Genomic DNA, 20,041 nt, shown 5'->3' on the forward strand with positions numbered 1-20,041 from the left:
GGTGGAGTCTGAGCCACCTCAAGAGCCTCTGGGAAATCTTTGCGGGCCTAGGAGTTTTCACGGCAAGGGGTCAACACCACTGCCTCCCCTTCCAGGTTTGGTCACCCTCTTTTTTTCTCCCTCCTCCCATCCTGCAAAGGTAAAGCTGAAGAGGGAATAAATAAGACGCGCCTGCCACCCCAATTCTATCCCACACCAGAGAGCAGGTAAGTCCAATCTTACGGCCTTTCCTGCTACCTGAAGTAGCGGGACTTCGATATTTATTCAACATATTCTATCCAGTCTCCGTTCTTTGTTCACTTCCCAATACACTGAAAGAAAAAGGAGGGGCCGAGAGAGAGGCATCCTCTTGAAGGAGGTGCCTCCACCCACCCTCCCAATCTACCCTAAAATGCCCATATAGGAAATACACCTACCGGAACAACAAGAAAAAGACAACACTTTATTGTCACCACTGGAAGCACCTGGCCCCCCAGTCTGCTCTTAGTGATCAGAATACTTCTAGTCAGATATCAAGTGATCTTCAAGCCCGTGTCCCTATCCCCAGCCAGGGTTCTATTCTCAGGCCCAACATATTCCTTCAGAGTCAGAGTTGTGGATAACTGCATAAAAGCTGCAGTATCCCACCTTCGGAGGCTGCAAAGACGGGATGGAGAGGGAGAGTGGCAGGTTGAAGGAAGCCATAGCCAAAATCCAATCCACAGTCGTTAGATGTCAATAATCACAGCAGAAAGGAAATGCTAAGTACAAAATCTGGAGGAGAATGAAAGGTGGGAGAGGCCTGGCCAGGAGGCATTTCGCGTCCAGAAAGAGGTGGTGGGCCTGAGTCAGGAACCCTGCAGACCGTGCAGTACAGGGCAATGATCAGGGGACTCAGACATCGTAGAAGAGCCGGACAAGCTGGTACCGAATGGAGAAGGTGACAGCACTGCCGAAGATCTGTGAGGGGAAACACACTAGAGTCAGAACCCCGGAAAAAGGGACACAAGGCAGTGTTAAGCCCTTCCCCAACCACACCTGGAGCAGCAGCAGCAGCAGGGTCAGGTTCCTCTCATGCATGGGCCCGAAGACCTTAAGTACCAAGTTGATGAGGGTCATGTTGTTACACTCTGTGAAGGCACCGTCCTCATTCTCATTCTGGTGCACGGTCACTAGCTGGAGACTCTCTGCTACCTGGAAGGATCAGAGGTGGAGAGAATATCAACCATGCTTCAGCAATGGGGATCTGCTTCATGCTTCCAAACTCCCCTTGGATCTGATGCAGGCCTAGGTTCCCCAGTCCCTGAATTCCAGATGGCGGCCTAGAGCCTTACCTCCTTGTTACCCTGTTACCTTTAGAATAAAGGTGCCCAAGAAAGAGAGGCTCTTGGTCTTGAACTTGGAATAGCTCATCTCCAGTTTGCCTGTCTTGGTATTGAGTCTGCAGGGGGAAGAGAGCTTTATGTGACTGGGCCACTACAAGAACTCTCCTCACTGTGGCCAATTAATAGGAAGAGCACTGAATGTGGAAACCAACCTAAGATCTTCTGGCTCTGCTTACTACTGTGTGATCAGAGCTGATCAGATTATGTAGGTAAACGTGCTCTGTAATTTATAAGAGCTAACCACATGGCCAGAGTTAGCCCTTCTTTGGGCCCACTCCCTTTGCACAGCATATGTGTAAGGCTGGCTTTTCTGCATCCCGAGTGAAAAAGCTATGATGTCCCTTTCAAGCCCCAAAGTGGCTACCTGGGCATACGGTGGCGAGGGCAGGGTATGATATGCAGGAGCTGAGGCAGTGAGTAGAGGAAGTTGAACACCTGGGGCATGAAGAAGAGTAGCATGGTCTTGCTGAAGTGTCCCAAGATGCCCACCACGGCAAAGGTCATGCCAGCAAAGTAACAGAAGGTATCTCCCACAAACACCCGTGATGGGTACCTGTGTGGGGGAGAGGATCTGAGCCAGGGGCAGGAGGCACTACCAATCTTTTCTCGCACATCACGTACCCTGGGCCCTGGGCCAGCCCTGACTCTAGTTCTGGCCCAGAGGAGACTCCAGCGCTTTCAGCAACTGTCCAGAACCCAAAGCCCTGAGTTCATTTCTTTCTGGGGGCTCTATAGCACTTGTCCCTAACTATGATTGGATAGAGAGTAATTGAAGAATATTACCGACTAAAGACCCGGAAAACACTCACTGCAGGTGTGTACGGGTGTAGCCTCTCCAGCAGGAGGTGGGTCATGATCAGGACCATACTTGCTACATATTCAAATAGTTATTACCCCTAGCCGCAGGCCTACTTACCAGTTATGGTAGAGCAATCCCAAAGTGGTGAAAAAAAAGGGTATCATGAAGTAGAGGGAAAAGACATGATCATCCCGATAATCACCTTTGGAAGCAGGGGAAAAAGAAAGCACAAGTTGATAGGTATTTCCCCTGCATACCTTGGTCCTATTTTTGTCTGTCTCTTAAGTTCTGTTCCAAGCTGTATTCTCCACCTCTTCCCAGTCACATTCAAGAACACACTACCCCTTTTATGTCACCCAGGCAACTCCTAATATTCCACCTTGTTCATGAACCCCTCCTAAATGCGTTACTGTCTTCAACTGGGTTTAGATCATTCACACCGAGGTTTGATATATCAGCTTTACTTCCTAACTGTGTGACTTTGATCATGACCATTTAAATTTTCTAACCCTCAGTTTCCTCAAATGTAAAATACGGTTGATGAGAATACGTGCCACATGTTACAAAGCTTAAATGAGATCATGTTTTAAAAGTGGTTGGTTTTGGGGCGCCTGGGTGGCTCAGTCAGTTGAGTGTACGACTTCGGCCCAGGTCATGATTTCGTGGTTCACAAGTTTGAGCCCCACATTGGGCTCTGTGCTGACAGCTCACAGCCTGGAGCCTGCTTCAGACTCTGTGTCTCCCTCTCTCTGCCCTCCCCAGCTTGCACTCTCTGTCTCTCAAAAATAAATAAAAACATTAAAAAAAAATTTTTTTTTAAGTTGTTAGTTTTTTTTTTTTGAAGTTTATTTATTTTGAGAGAACCAACAGGGAAACAGCAGACAGAAAGGGAGAGAGAGAATCCCAAGTAGGATCTGCACCGTCAGCACAGAGCCTGATGCCAGGCTCCATCCCGTGAACTGTGAGATCATGACCTGAGCCAAAATGGAGTCGGATGCTTAACCTACTGAGCTACCTAGATGCCCCTAAAAGTAGTTAGTTTTAAAAGGCACTTACTGATATCCATCAGCCAAAGACCACCAGAAACACACCTGTAGTCAAAGCTGGGTTTGCTGACTTGTAATAAGGGAGACATTGGAGACCACACATCACAGGCAACCAGGGGATGCCTCAGTAAGAGGCACCTATTATAGGATTTAAGTAATTCTGGGCAAAGCAAGGAGGCAGAGCTTTGCCTAGACTGGGTGCTGTCAGTAGAAGTGATTCTGTGATTGAGTATCTTAATTTTATCTAAGAATTAGCAGGAACTGAGTTATCAGAAAGCAGCAGCAACTGCCCATGTTGGCCAGAAGAGGGAGGTCTTAGTCGTTTTTATTAATGCACAGTGTTCTTGCAGTTTGTCTATATTCAGACATGGTTATGGAGGAATCTGGTTTTTGTTTTACTGTGTCATGGTCACAGAGTGACCCTTGTCTGATTCCGAGGTTCTGTGAAATTGCTTACGTTCAATAGGAGAAGACCATAACCTACCTATCAGTGCCAACCCAGCTATAAAGGACAGGGCAGCTATTTTTCTCACATTTAATAAATCTGAATATATTGCTTTTTCCCCTAACCTCCCCAAAGCCAGATATCAGGCAAGTTCCTCAACACTCAGACTTCCTTCCCTACTCCCCAATCCCACCTACCTTCCAGCTCCACCAGATTGAAGACAATGATAGAAGCAGAAATGACTAGCGACTGGCCAGCCTCTAGGCCATTAATTCCTGCTAGGATATTGATGGCATTGGTACAGAACACGGCCAGCAGCCCCATGTAGACGTAGTACAGGATCCCTGGGGGAAGAAGACAGGAGTGTGCCACTCATAGAAATGAGGGCTTAAAGGTATTCTTCAGAGACGAGTGGCGAGGAAAAAGTACAGAAGCCACAGAAAGGATCTGAGACGACACAGGGACAAGACAGGGATACTTAGGGGAGAATCTGGAGCATCAGTGTAAGGTGCCCTAAAGTGGAGGCCACAGGGCCAGCAGCGGCAGGGTTACTCACCCAAGTCCAGATGCAGGCCAAGAATCGGACGGAAGGGCTTCGGTACCACAACGGTTGTGTTGCCAAAGTTGGTGAAATAGACCATGAGAAGAGGTAGTGAGGCAGCTGTAGGCAGCAGCAGCTTATGGCGCCAGCGCAGATTCAGTACATCGTCCGCGAAGCCCAGGAAAATCATGCAGCAGATGGCAAGGAGCGCACCTATCAGGGCCACAAACTGGGGGAGGCTCGGGCAGGTCACAGCTCAAGCCTACTCCCACTTGGCCTTTCAAAAATTCCTGTCTTTGCGCTCGCTCCTCAGCCCCTCAACCCAAACCCAAATAACCCCGACTCCCTCAAGTAGCTGCCAGCCCCCAGCCAACAAGCAACCGCCCCCACTCACCCACTTACTTCATGGTGCGGGAAGGCTTTACACTGCTCCTCCACAAAGCAGTTCAGGAAAGGGAAAGGGATGAAGCAGAAGAGGATGATAAGGAAAACAGCACCGCTGATCACTCCCTGGGACTCTGGGCTGTGGCCCAGCAGCAAAAGGGGTGGGCGGGGGGGGGGGGGGGGGGGGAGGGGAGGAAAGGGGGCGTGGTCACTCACTAGTGCAGGCATCACAGCAATCTAATGGGGAAGGGGGGAAGGGCACCAGTGCTGGAGTGCCTGATACACACGAGGGTCCCCCAAACCACTACGTCCCTTCCCGATGTTAACTAGCTCTGCCCTTCACCTGCCAGAGCCCGGAGCTCTCTGCGGAGTTAGCGTTCCGTCTCCGCGCTCAGGCACCCCAGTTCCCGCCGTTGCCCGGCCCACCCTTTTCCTCTGCCCTTGCCTCCCGCCCGGGACCAGGGTGCCGCCGCTCACATTTGCTGCTGGCCGATTTTGTTGAGGTCCTGGCCACAGAGGCGCGCGGCGATGAAGTGGCCACGGAAGGCGGGGATGAGGGTGACTGTGGCCACAAATCCCAGCAGCGAGCCGAACAAATTCACCAGCAGCGGCATCGGCAACTCGGGGAAGGCCCACATGATGACCAGCCAGGGGGCCCGCTCCGCCGCCTCCGCAGCTAAAGGGCAAGCTGGGCGGGAGCCCTCGGCCCTCAGCAGGGGGAAGTGGCTGCGTCTTCCCAGAGCCGTCTGAGCGAAACCCAACAACTCCGACTTGAGCCGCCCTCGGGACTCCGGCGGGCCTCTATAGAGCAACCTCGCCTGTGGCCCCACTGCATTTGCCTTCCCACGGTTTCCTCCCGGATCTTGCTCGCAGAGCAACCAGCGTTGTGGGAGGCGGCGGCGGCCATTTTTAATGCGGGCACGAGAGCGGGGAACCGGAGTGTTATTTTAAACTTCAGCCTTTTATTCGAGAGTTGAGTCACCACGAGGGTATTGGGAAAGTAATTAAAAAGACAAACAAGAGTGGATACTTTCCTAAGACCATATTAAAGGTGTACAGCCCAAAGCGGAAAAATTCCTTGCCCGGTTCCAAAATGAACACCTCCTTGTCCCACGTGTCTGACGCCGCTTTCTGTTGGTTCCACGTCAGTTTTAGGTCGGCCGGCCGCCTCAGGTCACATTTAAAGGGCCAGTACCCCGCGTTTCCTCTGGGGTACCTCTGGAGCCGGGAAGATGGCTCCTGGAGGCAAGGGGAAGGGCAGGAGGGACGAGGATGAGGAGCACCCCTGCTCCTGGTAGAAAACTTGTTGCCAACGTAGTCGGAAGCCAAGGTAAAAGCAGCTTGGCTCCTGGAAACGCAACTACAGTTTGGAAGATGATGTAAATTCTAAAGCCCAGACACTTGAAAACTCCCTCCCACTCCATGTTTTTCTTGTCCTTGATTCAGGTACTCTTCTTTCAAAGTCCCACCCGCCTTCTACCCCCGCCGAAGCTGTTATTTGCCGGGCAACCCAGCGGGGCACTTAACCACTGAAGGGACTGAGAGTGCCCTCAGGTCTTGAATTCAACCTGGTACTTGACTTTCCTTAGTCCTGGAACACTGCATTGTGCCAAGCTCCCAAACCTAAGAGGTGGAGCTGGAAGGTGGCATTGGAAAGAGCTAAGGAAGCAGGAGGCTGAGCCCCACACGTGGTTTCCTGTAGGCCTGAGGAACTGCCAGTCAGGTTTCTTCCTCTAGGTTACCATGCCTTTTCGTTGGCACCTGTTTCCTTGCAGATAACTGTTCCCCCGTTTCTTCCCTTTCATTCACCAGCAGGCTTTCAGTGGAAAATGATTTACATTCCACAGAGAGGAAATCGCCACCAGGGAGTACAAAGACAACTCAAGTATCCCCTCACTTTGTCCACTCTCAAAAATGGTGCTCACCAGGAGTCAGAGGCAGGTTGACTTTTGGGGCCGAAGATGGTCTCTCCTGTCTCTCACCTGTCAGGTGTGAAATGTCCCTTCGACTTGAAGGCAGCTGTAATTAGCAAGAAAAAACTCATCTCTGTATAAAATATACTTTATATATATAAAGTAATCCCAGTAATGTACTTGATAGTATTCCACCAGGTTGTAAGTACTTGTTATTCCACTGGTAGTGTTTCTCTCTCTCTCTCTCTCTCTCTGTGTGTGTGTGTGTGTGTGTGTGTGTGTGTGTGTGTGTGTATCGGTGCCTCTTAGACTGGAAACTCCCCAGAGGTGAGTGTTTTCTGTTCTAAGGGGATCCCCATGGGGCTAAGGACACACAGATATCTGTATACAAGGCATCATCACACACAATGAGTCTGGGTCTTGAAAGAGGGTCAAATCACAATAGGAGCACACAGAGCAATTAGGGGGAGGTGAGAGGATGTTGAAGAGTAGCATCTCCAAAGATTTCAGTCGGTGGGAAGGGTGGAAGGGCCTCCCAAATAGGGAAAGTGAGACTCCAGGAGCAGGTGGAAAGGAGGAGCTTGTGGGAGCCTCAGAGGAGGCAGCATTTAGTTATCTTGTTGATCAGGAGCAGGTTGAGACTCCCTGGAGGTTTGAGGGACAGTGTATCTATTTCCTTTTTTATTAGTTCAGTCCTAATAAATCTTCCTTCCCAACCTGGCATTGGGAACATTTGACTCTTTCTTCTCCAGAGATCATTAGCCAACCCCCCACCCCCCCCTGCAACCCCCACTGGAACAGGGTTGGTTGGGGGGGGGGGGCTTGTTCAACGTCAAGACACTAGGGATTTTTCATCCAATATACATGTTTACCATCAGAAAATGGTTACTTGGGTACTTACGTTATAATCTCAACATTTTTGTACCCATGATGGTAAATGCCCAGTTGATTATCAGACTAGTTAGGAGAAACAAACACAGGACTTGGCCACACTTGAAATTTTGTGGCTTTCCTGGTTAAAGTTCAAAGCATTTGCCTGAACGCCGAAGCTGGTCCTAGAACTTACAGATGAGGGGAGTCGTCAGTAGCTTCTGCCGGTTTCTTGGGCTAAGGAGACAATATCTCAGATGCATGTCTCCTACTAGGGAGCCCTGAGCACCTCCCAGTGAGCAAGGCCAATCTATTGTTAAGTCTGATTCCCTGTCAAAGCCTGTCCCAAAAATGTTTTATAGTGCCTACAAAGTCCATGAGACAGCTTTGGATAGTCTAGGCAATGACACTTGCAGGATCCAGGCTCTTTCCAGGCAGCTGAGCTACGTTTTTCTTTTCTTCCCATCTCTCCCCTATCAGTATATCAAAAGTTGTTAGCTGAAAGCAAGCCCCAAGATCTCCCATTCCATTGAGATGAAATGAGTTTTCTTTTAAAAAAATTTTTTTTAACGTTTATTTATTTTTGAGACAGAGAGAGACAGAGCTTGAATAGGGGAGAGTCAGAGAGAGAGGGGGAGACACAGAATCTGAAACAGGCTCCGGGCTCCGAGCTGTCAGCACAGACCCCGACGCGGGGCTTGAACCCACAGACTGCGAGATCATGACCTGAGCCGAAGTCAGACGCTTAACCAACTGAGCCACGCAGGCGCCCCGAAATGAGTTTTCAAAAGATGGAAACAGTATAGAAATTCTTAGTGTTGACATGCATAATGGCATATTTTCTGTTAGACTTTTTTAAATGACAGGGGCACCTGGTGGCTCAGTCGGTTAAGCGGCCAACTCTTGATCTTGGCTTGGGTCATGGTCTTAGAGTTCGTGAGTTTGAGCCCCACTTTGGGCTCTGCACTGGCCATGCGGAGCCTGCCTGGGATTCTTTCTTCCCTTCGTTTCATGTCTTTTAGAAACATTCTAGGGGCACCTGGCTGGCTCAAGCCGAAGAGCATGCGACTCTTATCTTGAGGGCATGAGTTTGAGCCTCACGTTGAGTGATTACTAAAAAAGATAAAACTTAAATAAAAATTACAAATTTAATAAACTTAAAAAAAACCACGTTCTAGGAATCTTTCATCATTTTTGGTGTCCAGTGATGACGCACGCATGGGCAGGACGACAGCAAGGTTAGTCCATTACCAACCATCCCCCCATCATTTCTTACAGTGAATTCCCAGCATCCCAGGCTACCCCACCACCTCCTCTGGCTCAGGAACCCTGTTGCTGACCTGCCAGATTCTGCCTAACTCTGCAGCCCTGCACTTTAGAAGGCATTGTTTATTCCCAGATACTCCTTCTTTGGACTACTGACTGGGTTTGGGAGGGAGATTAATACCTACTCTGTTACCCTGTGTGCTGAACACTTTGCCATATGTACATGGAGAAGGGCCTCTTGGGGAATGGGGCTTCCTTTTAATTCTGTTGCACGAGTTTCCTTCCTCTCCCTCCAGAAGGAAATGACAAGCTCCTGTCCCGTAGGGATGGAATCTCCTCCCTTAAATCCAGGAAAAGGGATCGATCCTGAGGCCAGAGTGTACCCAATAGCATCATTTTGTATGTGTGTGCACTTGTTGGGGTATCACATATTTGGATGGCATCACATGTTTTGGCTGAATCTATTGATAGTCCAGTGCTATGCTGCCAGCTCCCTTCTCATTACCACCTCTTCTACACGTGCTCCATGGGCAAGAGCTGTTACTATGGAAATATATTATTTTTAAAAACAGAAGCAGCCCCAGGCTTGGGAAATATCTCCAGAACAAACCCACGCGAGCAAGGAGGTTAATAGGGTGTTCCTGGGTCCTAGGTGCTAGGAGAAGGGAGGTGGTGGTGGTGGAGGGAGATTAATATTCCATGTTCTATTCTCAGACTCTACTAGGTTCAAGTTCTTTCTGGTCGGTGTCTCCTGGACCTCCGCCAGGCACTTCTATGTAGGAGGGATGCTCTGCACCTATTTACTCACCCAGGGCCTAGCTTAGGCCAAGAAATGGGAACCAAAGAAGCTGCTGTGCCTAGGGGTGTTGGGAGAAGGAGCCGACGCCATCCACGGAGGTCATGTCCTTAACCCCACATGCGTCCAAACTATAGAAATCTAAGTGCGTAAGGGAAATCAGAGGAGATACCTCAAGTGAGCGAAGTTGCTCTTGCTGTGAGCTTGGGGGAAAGGGAGTACCCCTTTTTCAGTATGGGGCGGGGTGGTCAAAGATCCCGCCTATTTTCAACCCCGGAACCTCCTCCCCTCGGCGTAGTCCTCCCGCCCTCCTCTAAGCGCTTGGGCGCCGGGCTCGCCAAGCCCCGCCCAGCGCGGGTGCGGCTCCTTTAAGGGCGGGTGGGGGCGGGGCGCCGGCCGTGTTGTCAATGTCGGCTTTGCGCACGCAGCCCTTCCGGAGCCGGTGCCGGTCCGCGAGCCCCCACGTCTCTGCAGAAGAGTCCCCGCCCGGGTCCAGAAGGGCCCACGCCGTGGGAGGAGTCGGGCGCTGGCAGGCGACTAACCCAGGTCGGACTGCCGGACCAACTGAGGAGGGACCCGGATCACGCAGAGAGGGACCCCGGCGCTGCGAGCCCCCAGGACTCCTCTCATCGATCTGTGGCATCCACTAGTTCCGGACACCCATCCCCGCAGAGCCCCCAAGCCCGCGCGCTCAGCCCCGGGGGAGCCCGCCCCCGCCCCGCGGCCCGCCCGGGCCATGCTCCCCCGGGGCAGCGGCTGAGCCCGTGCCGGGGCCCGGACCGGAGCCCGTGCAGAGCATGGATCCGGGCTGGGGGCAGCAGGACGTGGGCTGGGCGGCCCTGCTGATCCTCTTCGCCGCCTCGCTGCTCACGGTGTTTGGCTGGCTGCTACAGTATGCCCGGGGCTTGTGGCTGGCACGGGCCCGCGGGGGCCGGGGGCCGGGACCCGCCTTAGCTGCCGAGCCCGCGGGCTCCCTTCGGGAGCTGGGCGTGTGGCGCTCGCTGCTGCGGCTGCGGCCGACTCGGGCTGGTGCCCCCGAGGAGCCAGGCGTCCGGGGCCTCCTGGCGTCGCTCTTCGCCTTCAAGTCTTTCCGAGAGAACTGGCAACGGGCTTGGGTGCGAGCGCTGAACGAGCAGGCCTGCAGGGACGGGGTGAGTTGGACAGGAGCACCTAGGTGGTTCCCTCAGCCTTTCCTTCCAGGGTGGGGAGGGAGGGACTGCTCTTGCCTGGAGGGCCAGATGGGGGTGGGGATCAACTGGAGAACCCTACGGCTTCTCTTCCCCTCTGGGATCACAGAAAAGGGTGCAGGTGAGGCTGGAGGTTGTAGAAATCTAGCTATGTCCCAGATCCTCTATTCTGTGGTCAAGGTACTCTCTGGCTGCAAACCCAAGCACAAGTTGCTGTTTTCATAGCAACGCTAATCCCTGGGCCCGAGGGCACTTCCGTGTAGCCTGGGTGCTGGTTGTGTCGGGGAGCAAGGATAGAAGGGAAACAGGTGCACCTGCAGAAGAAATTTGCCTGGTCCTCATGCCACCACACCCAGTTAACATTTCATGCCCCCAATCCCTGGTTTGATCAGGCAGATAGATCCCCAAGGAGCCTGAAATATACCCCCCCCGCCCCCCTACCCCCCCCCCCACCCTTAGTAATTTCACTGATACAGTCTAACACACCCTTCTTTTTGCTGACCTGCAGTGTATATATTGAGGAAAAGGTGTTAAGGTGGAGAGCAGATTGACAGTCCATGCCCCTCTCAGTAGATGAGTCTGGAACTGCCTCTTGAGGGTCAGTCACAAACCAGCCCAGCCTACTTCCTCCCATTGCACCATGGGCATCTGGTCTCCCAGGAAGTAGGGCAGGAAGCGTGGTCATAAGACTGAGGTGGGGTGGGAGGTAGAGGCCTCCGTGTCATGGGGCCCTCTCCCATCCCGGCCCAGTATTCTGTCTTCACTCTCACAGCCCATCAGCCCCCTACCCAGAAGGTTCTCCATTTCCAGCTCCCACTAGGGCTTTGCTCCACTAGCTCCCCAGATGCCTGGAAACAAAAGTGGCCACGTAAGAAGTTGCTCAGTCTCCTCTGTCCAGCTAGCCAGCAGAAAGCCAGATGGCATCTGTTAGTCTACATCTTGAACTCATGCCTCCACCCACTTCTCCCTGTACCTTGTCCCTTGGTCAGGAGAGACTCCCCAGGACAGCTGACTCAGCTGGACATTGGCCTCCCTTGCAGGGGGTGGGGAGATTGGGGTTCCTAGCATCCATCTCCCCATCTCCCTGGGCCTGGCCTTCAAACAAGCCAGCTACAGGCGCAGAGAAGTTGGTGTTCTCGGGTGTGCCAGGCACACGGGCCCTGTGAATCTGTTTCCTCCCATCCCAAGACCCGAGGAAGGGCTACCAGCTCAGTGGGTGCCCCTTCTTCAGTTCTCCTTCCCATCCTGCTTTCTGGATGGGACTGCAGTAGGCTGTTTCCACTGCTGTGTAAGAATCAGGAAGCTCTTTCAAGACCCAAGCTAAGCAGCTTTCTGCTGCCTAATACCACCCTGCTGTCTGCCTTGGGGAATTAGCCAGGCCTCTGGAAGCTTGAGCTCTCTGAGCTTGCTTTTCTTGCCAGTGCCTCTGGTAAAGTTCCCCACGCCCATGTGGAGCTAGTCCTCAACCTCAAGAATATAGATAGGGTCATACTCTTGAGCCTCTGCATTCTGTGTATGTAGACGTAGGCTTAGCCTCATTTCTCCAGCTCTTATCTTGAATAAGTGGCCCTATTGCTTTTGCCTTTAGCTCAGCCGAGTCACTCTCTCCCTCACTATACGTAGGTAGCAACCAACACCTTTATTATTTTTTTTTCCCGGTGCGCACCTTTCTTTGGGGGTAGGTTGAGGAATGAAGAGAAAGGTGGGAGGAGAAGAGGGAGGCTCCTAGCATTCCAGGAGGAATCTAGGGTCTTCAGCTCAAGGTGATCTGGTCTTTGAGGTGGTCTAGCTCCTCCATCCTTCCTAGCAACTGCAGGCCCCAGAGAGGTGTGGTTCAAGGGGAACACTCCCTGTCCTAAAACCCTGAGCCAAGAAGGGGCCAGAAGCCAGCCTGCAGCTGAGGACTCCGCAGTGCCAGGACCCAGCCAGCAACCCAGCAGGCCAGCCCTGTGGGGGGCAGCTCCGGAGACCTGACCCTGTGTCCACATTACTTACTCCCTCAGAGTTCCATCCAAATCGCCTTTGAGGAGGTGCCCCAACTCCCACCCAGAGCCAGCATTGGTCATGTGACCTGCGTAGACCAATCAGAGCGCACCATGGTAAGGGGCTGCCGGGCACTGCCTTCTATAGGCCCCGAGGGGGGCTGGTCCCAAGAGTTTCCTTTAGTCTGAGGGTTCTTGGCCTGAAGTCTGTGAATGCCTTAGGAATGCAAGGATTGGCTTCAGGAGGTCTGAGAATCCCATTAAAGTTGCATGCGAAATGTAGCACATGTGTGTGTATATGTGCATTTTTCTGGAGAGAGGAGTCTTTGACTTTAATTCTTCTATGGGCTTGTGACCCCAGAAGGGTGAAGTCCCAAGGAAAACCCAGTGGGGAGGGCTCTCTAAAGGGCAGCGCAAAGCAAGGTTGGGCGCCTTCCTCCATGCCTGACCCTCCTGGCCTCCGTGCTTCGCTTGTCTCAGGTGCTGCATTGCCAGCTCTCTGCTGAGGAGGTGATGTTCCCAGTCTCCGTGACCCAGCAGTCCCCCGCTGCCGTCTCCATGGAGACCTACCACGTCACTCTGACACTGCCACCAACACAGGTGGAAGGGGATGTGGGAAACTGAGTTGGGCAGGGGGCGGTTCAAGGCCTCAGCCTTTCAGTTTGGTTCCCTCTGGGACAGAATTTGGGAAGGGAGGGTCCTGGGGAGTAGGAGTAGTTGGAGGTGTGAGGCAAGTCAACCCAGCCCCTTTGTCCCTCCTCCGCAGTTGGAAGTCAGCCTGGAGGAAATCCCTGATGAGGGGCTGCTTGTGTCCTGGGCCTTCACTGATCGTCCAGATCTCAGCCTGACGGTGCTTCCCAAGCTGCAGGCCAGGGAGGTAAGGGGGCAGGGCTCGGCGGAAGAGGCAGAGCAAGGAGGGGGTGCAGAGCTGGGGGCCCCACCTCTTTATTCTCCTTTTCTCCCTACAGAGAGGCGAGGAGCAAGTAGATCTCTCCACCATTGAGGAATTGATCGAGGATGCCATTGTCAGCACTCAGCCAGCCATGATGGTCAACCTCAGGGCTTGCTCTGCCCCTGGAGGCCTGGTAAGTAGGCACTCAAAGCAAATAGTCTGTATGCATATCGTCCCCAGGGTGCTATGTCGGGATCCTCGTTCGTTTTCCCTCCTTCTGCTCTTAGGTACCCAGTGAGAAGCCACCCACGGTGCCCCAGGCGCAGCCAGCCATCTCCAGACCTATCCGGTTATTCCTACGGCAGCTTCGAGCATCTCACCTGGGAGGTGAATTGGAAGGTGAGAGCTAGAAGCAGCTGGGGGCCTGCCAGGGCTATGGGTGCAGGTGCCCCCTGCCCTTCTTCCACGGGTGTAGTTTCATCATTCCTCAGCGGCTTCCCATCTTTGAGCATCTTCTCATTTCTCGTTCCTCCCAGGCACTGGGGAGCTATGCTGTGTAGCTGAGCTCGACAACCCTGCACAACAGAAGTGGACCAAGCCCACAAGTGCCGGTCCCGACATGGAGTGGACTGACGACCTGGCCCTGTAAGGAGTGACTCCTCCAACCCCACCCCTGCTCCTATGGGCAGACTGAAGATCAGACCCTTCCAGCATAGCCTTAGCACGAATCAGCTCTGCTTTCACTGAACTTTGGTGTGAGCCCCCATTGTATGCCAGACCCTGGCCTAGGTCCTGCGGATACAGACGTGACCGAGATACACCCCCACCCCTGAGTCGATTGCAGGCTCCAGGCAGACACAGATGTATGTAAAGACGATGGTATAAAGGCTCCAGTCAAGATTTACACAGAATGCCGTGGGCGTGCTTAGGTGTGGGGAGATTAATTCCCATGGGGAATAAAGATCAGAGTAGGCTTCGTGGAGAAGGTGGCATTTAAACCGCACCTTAGAGCAAGAAGAGGGTTTCAACAGAGTGTGAGAGAGAAGTGTTTTTGGCAGAGGAAACAGCTTGAGCAAAGGGAAGGGGATGGTTTGACATGGAGAGACAGGGAGGGCAAACGGGGCAGGATCAGGGAGGATCTGAATGCCTAGCATACTATTCACTGAGCAGAGTTCTGTCCCGTTCTCTTGGGAAGAGTATTTATTTTTAATTATTTTAAGATTTTTAAACATTAATTTTAGTTTTTTAAATTTACATCCAAATTAGTTAGCATATATACTTTTTTTAAGATTTACTCTTTTAAAATTTTATTTATTTAACTACTCTCTACACCCAAAGTGGGGTTCGAACTCATGACCCCGAGATCAGGAGTCACATGCTCTTCTGACTGAGCCAGCCGGGCACCCTGGGAAGACAGTAATTTGGAGGTCAGGCTCCATTGGAGTCCTTATTCCACGGGCCTGTGGCCTGTGATCAGTTCAAGGGTGGATTCAGTTTACTAATCTTCCCCTTCCCTGCCCCACCTCCTCTTGGCCACAGGGATCTGGGCCCCCAGAGTCGGGAGCTGACCCTCAAAGTGCTGAGGAACAGCAGCTCTGGAGACAGTGAGTATGGGGCAGGAAGGAGCCCCTCTGGATGGGTGCTCAGTGGGACCCGGTCGTGGGCCCAGCTCACAGTGCTCCCCCTTTCCCCAGCTGAACTCTTGGGCCAGGTCACGCTGCCTGTGGGCTCCCCTTCCAGACCGCTGTCCCGAAGACAGGTATGCCCGCTCACCCTAGGGCCGGGGAAAGCCCTGGGACCAGCGGCCACCATCGCAGTGGAGGTGAGAAGCTGAGCCTGGGGAGAAGACGGGAGGACACTGGGGAAGCACAGTTTTTGAGGCGCCGCCTCTTTGCTCTTCTACCCCTCGGCAGCTTCAGTATGAGGAGGGCTCTCCCCGGAACCTAGGTACACCTGCTCCCTCCACTCCACGCCCCAGCATCACTCCCACCAAGAAGATCGAGCTGGACCGGACCATCATGCCTGATGGCACCATCGTGACCACAGTCACCACCGTCCAGTCCCGGCCTCGTGTAGAAGGGAAACTAGGTAAAGAGAAGGGAGCCCCGCTTGGGCCAGGGGTCCCTGGCTGCAGACCCACGCAGGACAGGGAAGGGCAAGGGAAGACCCAATTCCAGCTCCTCCTGCTTTCCAGCCACATCTTCCTCATCATCTTTCTCTCTCAAGCCTTCTCTTCCATCCCTCCTTTTCCCCGCTGTTCCTATCCTGCTTTAGCGCTGGGTCGGCCAGGCCCTCCTCTACAAGACTCTTGTACTTCGCTCTCTTGCCGTCCCTTCCCCCCTGGCCCCGGTTGCCTACTTGCGCCTCCTTCTACCCTCGACCTCCTAGCATCCTTGGGATCCTCCAACAAACCCAGTGGCCTCTGTAGTACTTCTCCCACTCCCAGGGGCCCTCCAGGACATTTCTCCCAGCTCCAGAGGTCTCTTGGGGTTCCCCCCACCCCCAGGGGACCCCTGTGCCATCTCTGTGCCCTCTGCATTTTCAAGGTGTCTCCCGATACCCTCAGTGGGTCCCATGCCATGGCCCCACACTCCCCTTGCTTCCCGTGCTGTCTTTTTGCCCCCATGGCATCTTATTAATCACCCATGTGATTAATTGTCCCTTCGTCACCCCTGCCCTCTGAGTCAGCCAAAGTGTGCATCTCAATAAAGACAGTAGGGGGTGGGGGCCACTTTAAGGCACCTCCCGGCTCACTGACCCTCCCCCACCCACCAGACTCCCCCTCCCGCTCCCCGTCCAAGGTGGAGGTGACCGAGAAGACTACGACTGTGCTGAGTGAGAGCAGCGGCCCCAGCAGTGCCTCCCACAGCAGCAGCCGTGAGTGGGGGATCGGGAAGTATGAGTGGCGGTTGGCACTGGAGCCCCAGAGTCAGAAGCCATTTTGGGTGGGGCACAGGAGTCCAAGTCCAAGAAGGAGCCACGGAGGAGTCATGTTACCAATCCTCTGTACCCCCAGCAGGGGAGAGCCACCTTTCCAACGGCTTGGACCCTGTAGCAGAGACAGCGATTCGCCAGCTGACGGAACCCAGCGGGCGGGCAGCCAAAAAGACACCCACCAAGCGTAGCACTCTCATCATCTCTGGCGTTTCCAAGGTAACAGGGCTCTGAGGAGAGGAGCTGGGATAGGGAGAAAGCCCTAACGGGTCAGTCCTGCCCATTAAAATGTGTCCCTCCTGCCAGGTGCCCATCGCTCAGGACGAGTTGGCACTGTCTCTGGGCTATGCGGCATCCCTGGAGGCCTCAATGCAGGACGATGCGGGAACCAGTGGAGGTCCCTCCTCACCTCCCCCAGACCCACCGGCCATGTCTCCAGGACCCCTAGATCCCCTCTCCAGCCCCACGAGCGTCCAGGAAGCAGATGAGACAACACGTTCGGACATTTCTGAGAGGCCATCTGTGGATGATGTTGAGTCAGAAACAGGGTCTACTGGCGCCCTGGAGACCCGCAGCCTCAAGGATCACAAAGGTGGGGAAATATTGGCATGTCCTCTCCACTTCTTTTTTTTTTTTATTAAAAAAAATTGTTTATTTTTGAGAGGGAGAGAGAGGGAGCAGGAGAGGGGCAGAGAGAGAGGGAGACAGAGGATCCAAAACAGGCTCTGCCCTGACAGCAGAGAGCCCAATGTGGGGCTTGAACCCACGAACCTCGAGATCATGACCTGAGCCAAAGTTGGACGCTTAACCGGCTGAGCCACTCAGCCACCCCTTCAATTTTTTTTTTTTAATGTTTATTTATCCCCCTCCCCTTTAATGCCCAGTATCGTGACCTGGGTCCTACTGGACACTTACGGGAATGGGATTCTCAACCCAGTTTGCCTTCTCCTTCCTCCCCTAAGGGATCGCTACATTTCCCAGCCTGTTTCAACCAAGCCAGCGTAGAGAAGGGGCACTTACTGCCTTGGGTCCTGGCCTGGATGTGACAGGCACAGGTGACTGGGAGGGATGCCAAAGGGTTTCCCTTTACCTCTGTTCTTCTTTCTTCCTGGGTCTAAGCACACCCCTTCTTCCCTCTCTTCTTTTTTTTTCTCTCCCCCCCGCCCCCGCCGACTTCCATTCTGTACGCGCTTTCCTCTGAGTATAAGGAATCCTACGCCCAGTCAAGCCTAGAAGTGTCCTTCTAGCAGTGACACAGCCCGTGGATAGTCGTGGTGCTTTTCTAACTTCTAAGGATGAGAGGCTTTGCCCCCAAACATCTTTATCCCTCTGCCAACGAGTCCGTCAACCACACACATATTTTAACTATGATGTCAGCCTGCATCACTTCTTGGGATAATGAGATTCCTAAGTCCAAAGCCTGCCGTGCAAACACTTGTCTCATTATACTGGTCCCAAATTTACCTCCTTGAAGTTTTCCAGATGCAGCTTCCTGCTCGCATCCTGGAATTTGGCCACCCACCTTATCCTTTCATGATTTTTATGGGCTTTTAGAAATGCCCTCTGCTCCGTCTTTTCTTTCCAGAGTAAAGAGGTCCATTTGTCAGTCTGTCCTTACAGGGAAGCAAGCCCCGTGACATTCCTCCTCAGCGGCAATAGTTAGACTTGCCCACAGAATCCCATGAGCGCCACCATTTTTTCCTCAGGAAAGATAAGAGGCATTGTTTTGTCTCTACTTTCTTTCCTAAGGAAGCCTGGCTTCTAGGCGAAGGAAAGGTTCTGTTCTGTATCTTTGACCCCTCCGTGCTTGGTCCTTTCTCTGCTCCCCACCTCACCCCACGCCTGTCGTACCCCTCTGTCTGCCTCAGCCTCCCCTCTTCCCCCACAGTGAGCTTCCTGCGCAGTGGCACGAAGCTTATCTTCCGCCGGAGGCCTCGACAGAAGGAAGCTGGTCTGAGCCAATCACACGACGACCTCTCCAACACGACGGCCACCCCCAGTGTCCGAAAGAAGGCTGGCAGCTTTTCTCGCCGCCTTATCAAGCGCTTTTCCTTCAAATCCAAACCCAAGGCCAATGGCAACCCCAGCCCCCAGCTCTGAGGGCCCTCCTCACCTTTTGAGCGAGGAGAGGGCAGGAGTCCTCTCAGCCCACCCTCCACATCCTCTTCCATTCCCCTTCCTGGATTCCCAACAGTCTGGGCCAGGGAAGCCCTCTGGGTTCCAGGAAGCCCTGTCCACCCTGGGCTGTGGGGCCAGTTGGAAGGGTGCTTACACCGGGAAGCATGAGAGAGGCGGGCACCTGTTGCTGAGAACACAGAAAAGGGAGTGGGTGGCCGGGAGCAAGAGGAGGGCTCTGCCCCTGCACTTGTGGGCATTCCTCGGAACCGGTTGTGCTGTCGACATTGGCCCCTCAGAGGAGTCCCAGGGTGCTCAGCTCCTCAGCTGGTCCTTCCTCCCCTATTTATTCTCTTTTCTATTTATATGTGTGGTCCAGGACCCTCAGTGCACAGACGAGAGAGGGCATCTCTCCCAGGTGACCCTTCTTTCCTGTCCCAGGAAGGTAGGCAATTCCCTTTGGGACAGGACTCCTTTGTCTCCCTCAGGTCCCCACTCTGACCAGCACCAGTGTCTGCCTCTGAGGACATTGGCAGCTCACAGAAAGCCGGGCCGGTGCCCGGGCTGGGGGGCAGGTACTCCCCACCTCCCTGCCTCCCCTCCCGCTCCTCGTCCCTCCCTCCCTTTATTACCGTTTTTGTACTTGATGCCTTCTCTGTGAGCAGTGGCTCTGTTGGAAGGAGGGAGCCCAGAGCTGGGTGGGAGCCTTCCCCAGAGCGATGGCTCCAGGGGCTTTACTAAAGACTGATGATGATGATGGAGCGAGAGCAGGGCTGCACCCTCCGCGTGTCGGGAGATGATGATGTCCATTGCTGTGTGATGGCTTGGAACTTAATTTATTAAATTAAAGTCAAATTGGAGTTTATAAACTGGACCACTGGTTATCCTTTGAAAGGTGAGTGGGCAGCGAGGCTGTGGGATGGGTGGGGTGAGAGGGTCAGAGACAGGGGCCCAGACGGTGAGGTGGAGTAGGCGACCCACGTGTTGGGGCTGCTAAGAAGTTCCCGTGGGGAAGAAGGGACCTAGAGAGGATGAGGGAAGGATGAGGGACCTAGAGAGGATGAGGGAACAGGCCTTTGAGGGATGATATTGTAGCAAAAGAAGGCCATCAGAGAAGGAAAAAATCAATTAGGACAGGCATCTTCACTCCCCTTTCTTGAATAGGCTGTTGCTTCCCTGATAGAACAGAATCCTAGGCAGGGACTCTGGCTCTAGACTGCCTAGATTTGAATCTCAGCTGCTGTGATTACCTGCGTGACCCTGGGCAAGTTACGTTACCTCAGAATGCCTCAGTTTTTTCATCTGTGAAATGGGAACCGTGATAGTAGCTATGGCTTGGTTGTGGCCGAGAAGCAAATGCGTCGAGCGCTCACAGTTTTGCTGGCATATGGTCGGTGCTGAATAAGTGTAACTGTTGCCTCAGAAGAGACAGATTGGGAGGGGGAAGTCTTATAAGGGTTTCATCACAATGAAAAGTCTTTCATTCCTAAGTTTGGGCAAGGTTCAG

At 53.3% G+C, this 20,041-nt stretch overlaps 2 protein-coding genes across 3 annotated transcripts; one reads left to right on the forward strand and one right to left on the reverse strand.

The window, feature by feature from the left end:
- Positions 1–428: 428 nt before the first annotated feature.
- On the reverse strand, positions 429–5,449 carry DPAGT1 (dolichyl-phosphate N-acetylglucosaminephosphotransferase 1). Its single transcript, XM_003992432.5, has 9 exons — positions 5,057–5,449; positions 4,598–4,718; positions 4,211–4,424; positions 3,852–3,998; positions 2,281–2,365; positions 1,729–1,917; positions 1,333–1,420; positions 1,018–1,173; positions 429–939 (listed from the first exon to the last, which is right to left on the reverse strand). Exons 1-9 carry the CDS (start codon positions 5,215–5,217, stop codon positions 874–876), a joined length of 1,227 nt encoding a protein of 408 aa, XP_003992481.1. The 5' UTR covers positions 5,218–5,449; the 3' UTR covers positions 429–873.
- A 4,357-nt stretch (positions 5,450–9,806) lies between these two features.
- Positions 9,807–19,399, forward strand: C2CD2L (C2CD2 like). Of its 2 annotated transcripts, none has more exons than XM_011286400.4 (14): positions 9,807–10,575; positions 12,615–12,710; positions 13,074–13,193; positions 13,360–13,470; positions 13,562–13,678; positions 13,773–13,884; positions 14,022–14,130; positions 15,025–15,089; positions 15,180–15,307; positions 15,399–15,573; positions 16,261–16,362; positions 16,502–16,638; positions 16,726–17,011; positions 18,308–19,399. In XM_011286400.4, exons 1-14 carry the CDS (start codon positions 10,222–10,224, stop codon positions 18,517–18,519), a joined length of 2,124 nt encoding a protein of 707 aa, XP_011284702.1. In that variant the 5' UTR covers positions 9,807–10,221; the 3' UTR covers positions 18,520–19,399. The 2 variants fall into 2 exon arrangements, with proteins under 2 accessions (XP_011284702.1, XP_011284703.1); XM_011286401.4 differs by having other exon boundaries at positions 16,505–16,638.
- Positions 19,400–20,041: the final 642 nt, after the last annotated feature.

The sequence above is a fragment of the Felis catus genome, chromosome D1 (genome assembly GCF_018350175.1).
Source record: "Felis catus isolate Fca126 chromosome D1, F.catus_Fca126_mat1.0, whole genome shotgun sequence".
Lineage (NCBI taxonomy): Eukaryota > Metazoa > Chordata > Mammalia > Carnivora > Felidae > Felis > Felis catus.